This window comes from Triticum dicoccoides, unplaced genomic scaffold (genome assembly GCF_002162155.2).
Source record: "Triticum dicoccoides isolate Atlit2015 ecotype Zavitan unplaced genomic scaffold, WEW_v2.0 scaffold137577, whole genome shotgun sequence".
NCBI classification, from domain to species: Eukaryota; Viridiplantae; Streptophyta; class Magnoliopsida; order Poales; family Poaceae; genus Triticum; species Triticum dicoccoides.
The window spans coordinates 1-2,801 of record NW_021197390.1 but is presented as its reverse complement, the minus strand read 5'-3'; the positions used below and the strand labels follow the sequence as shown (position 1 = coordinate 2,801).

The window sequence follows — 2,801 nt, the reverse complement described above, 5'->3', positions numbered from 1 at the left end:
GCCGCAACACTCCGCATCATCCTTCACCCACGCCTCCAGCCACCCTCCATCGTACATTGTTGACCTCAACAACGACTACGTGTTCACTAACTCACCGACGTTCATCCGGTCATGGTTTCTGTCTGAGAAGGCCTCAGCGGTGCCCGGACACTGTTCAACGGAATGCCTCCCCAAGCTCGAAGGTGGTGGTATGAAGATGATCAAGTCGATGGCCACTATGAGATGCGGACGGAGCAAGCGATGGCTGCGACAGACACCCAACAGAAGGGCATGCCTGATGCGGACGCAAAAGAGGAGAGGGGTTTGTCATACTCGAACAAAGATGATGAATTGTTGTGTTCGACATGGTTGGCCTTAATCCTTCACCCATTCCGAGGCACAGAGCAAAAATTATCGTCTATTTGGCAAAGTGTTCATGATTTTTTTTCAATGAGCAAAAGGACTATCAGCCCTACTTCAAGGAGGTGATCCATGATGGCAGCCCAAAGTTTCTAAGTGATGGAAGATACACCATCCAAGAGGTCGCCAACAAACATTGCGGTGTGTATGCACGAATAGAAAATCGGTGGCCTAGTGGTGTGTCACTCCTCGAGCTCGTAAGTTGTTTTTCTCTATGTTGCTTCCTGTTACCCTATGTGTTGGCCATTTGCTTGATTTGCTCTATGTTGCTTCATGTTGCTAGCACAACCGCGGCACCACCTTGTACAACAAGATTGAGGACAAGCCATTCATGATGATGCATTGTTGGTTGGAGTTGAATGCACAAAGCAAGTGGAGCACCATTGCCCATGCCCGTCAAAGACCGCCACGCCAAAGCAAGTGGTGAAGGTGGTGATCCGTTGATTGGAGCGCTTGCATAGGCCACCCGTGTGGCTAGGTCAAGGGGGAGGAAATGGGATACAAAGAACTAGAAGCGAGAAGGGGTGGCGGCCAATATGACACAGAACTCCAAGGACATTGTGACGAAGAAGGAGGAGGCATATGCCAAGCGCAATGGTATCAAGGAGAAACAAAAGTGAAGAAGTTTGGCGTCTTCATGGGAATGTAAAATAAGAAGACTAAGCTCGAGGAGAGGAAGCTTGCGATCAAGGAAACTTCTTAGGAACAAAAGATATTATATGTCAAGCCGGACGACTTGGATCCCGATGTGGCGAACTTTTTTCATGACTTCTGTGCTAACATGTCACTTTGTGCAAAAGGAGGAGGGGTGAAAATGAGGTCAAAGACTGAAGTATCAGGCACGGACAGTCGTGCTTTCGCTTTTGCGGTCGATGGATGTAAAAAACTTGTTGAACACCCGTTGCTTTTGCCAGTAGTTGCATTTGTTTGCAACTATTTAAATGTAAAAATCAAATTCTACTGATCTAGATAAATTTGTCAAACAGGAGGTTGAACAAGTGAGGAAAATTTGGGGGACACGTTGAATGGCGTCCGTCCGACCGGCTGTCCACGAACAAATTTGAATCGTGTCCTTGGGTATTTGATAGCGTCCGTTTGATTATCCATGTTGGAGATGCCCTAACTTACTGTGCTAACATGTTGGAGATTTGACACGAATGCTCGCATATGTTGAATTTGTTTCAGGTTCTTCGACCCTATTCTTTCAGCGATATAGCATGCCCGTCAACAATGAGGTTTCTGACAACTTCGTCAATCTTAAGATCTGCTGGTTCAGTGCCTCGGAAGAGCTAAGCCTAGAAATTGCAGTGAAAATAGGGGCACTAGCGGCTTAATGCAAAAAGGGGTCCCTAGTACCAGAAGTGATGCACCACGAACGAACCTCTGAAAGAAGGAATTGGAGTGGAAATTTCGTGTATGAATCAATGACATGCAGCTAGTGGTTGCATATGGGTACAGTACGTAGGTACGCCATGATAAGGCATTGACTTGACTTGACTTGAACAACCCGGCCTATTGAATTCTATCTATAAATAACGTCCGGCATCTTGGTTCCGGAGCAGAAAACAAGCAAGCAGCCATAGCCTTCTCATCCAAGAACTACTGCTACTAGGGCACAAACCCTCCCAACTAGCGACCGATCTCACTCAAAACAAGCAGCCGATGTCGACATATGGGGTGAAGGTTGGTATGTTTGGTGGGTCAAATGGTGATGTCTACGACATCACCGAATTGACAAATTCTGCGCCGCCAAGCCTTAGGAGCTTGGAGATTTGGAGCACGTCAGGCCACGAAGGGATCATCAACGCCATATCCTTCACCTTCGTCGACAGCAAAGACAATATGAACAAAGCAGGTCCATGGGGCACCCCGCTTCCTGGCCTGAAGAGCAAGGTACCCCCTCCACGTCAAAATATATATTGTGCATATTAGCAAGTTGGATTATTACATATCTCTTCTCGGTGATAACTAACTCCGGGTAAATGGACAATCTCTTGATACATGTTTAACCGTTAGTTATTTCTCTTGATTATGTGTACGTGCAGACTATTCACTTGACAAACGTGCGTATCACCGAGCTGTCTGGCTACACCTACGGCGGATACATCACCTCGCTCACCTTTCGCACCACCGACACCCAAAAGCACCATGGCCCGTTCGGAAAAGTGAGGCCGAAAGCCGGCGTCGACACCCATTTCCGCATCCCCCTCATGAACGGTTCTATCGTCGCCTTCTGCGCCCAAGCCGACGACTACCTCAGCGCCATTGGTGCTTATCTGAAGATCTGATTGACCCATCATATGTATGATCTACATATGATTCGGTTCGCTAGCTACCAAGACTAGCTAGAAGGTTACTTTGTGTGTGTGTGTGCACGCGCGCATGTACGTCGTTGTTCAATA

At 47.4% G+C, this 2,801-nt stretch overlaps 1 protein-coding gene across 1 annotated transcript; it reads left to right on the top strand.

Annotated features, from left to right (window-relative positions):
- Positions 1–1,975: 1,975 nt before the first annotated feature.
- LOC119343688 (protein GOS9-like) lies at positions 1,976–2,782 on the top strand. Its single transcript, XM_037614521.1, has 2 exons — positions 1,976–2,292; positions 2,445–2,782. Exons 1-2 carry the CDS (start codon positions 2,062–2,064, stop codon positions 2,685–2,687), a joined length of 474 nt encoding a protein of 157 aa, XP_037470418.1. The 5' UTR covers positions 1,976–2,061; the 3' UTR covers positions 2,688–2,782.
- Positions 2,783–2,801: the final 19 nt, after the last annotated feature.

Excerpts from the sequence above, each read along its gene's own strand:
- LOC119343688 (XM_037614521.1), top strand. The coding sequence starts at position 2,062 with ATGTCGACATATGGGGTGAAGGTTGGTATGTTTGGTGGGTCAAATGGT. Across the intron at positions 2,293-2,444 it reads TTCCTGGCCTGAAGAGCAAG|ACTATTCACTTGACAAACGT; the intron begins GTACCCCCTCCA and ends GTGTACGTGCAG.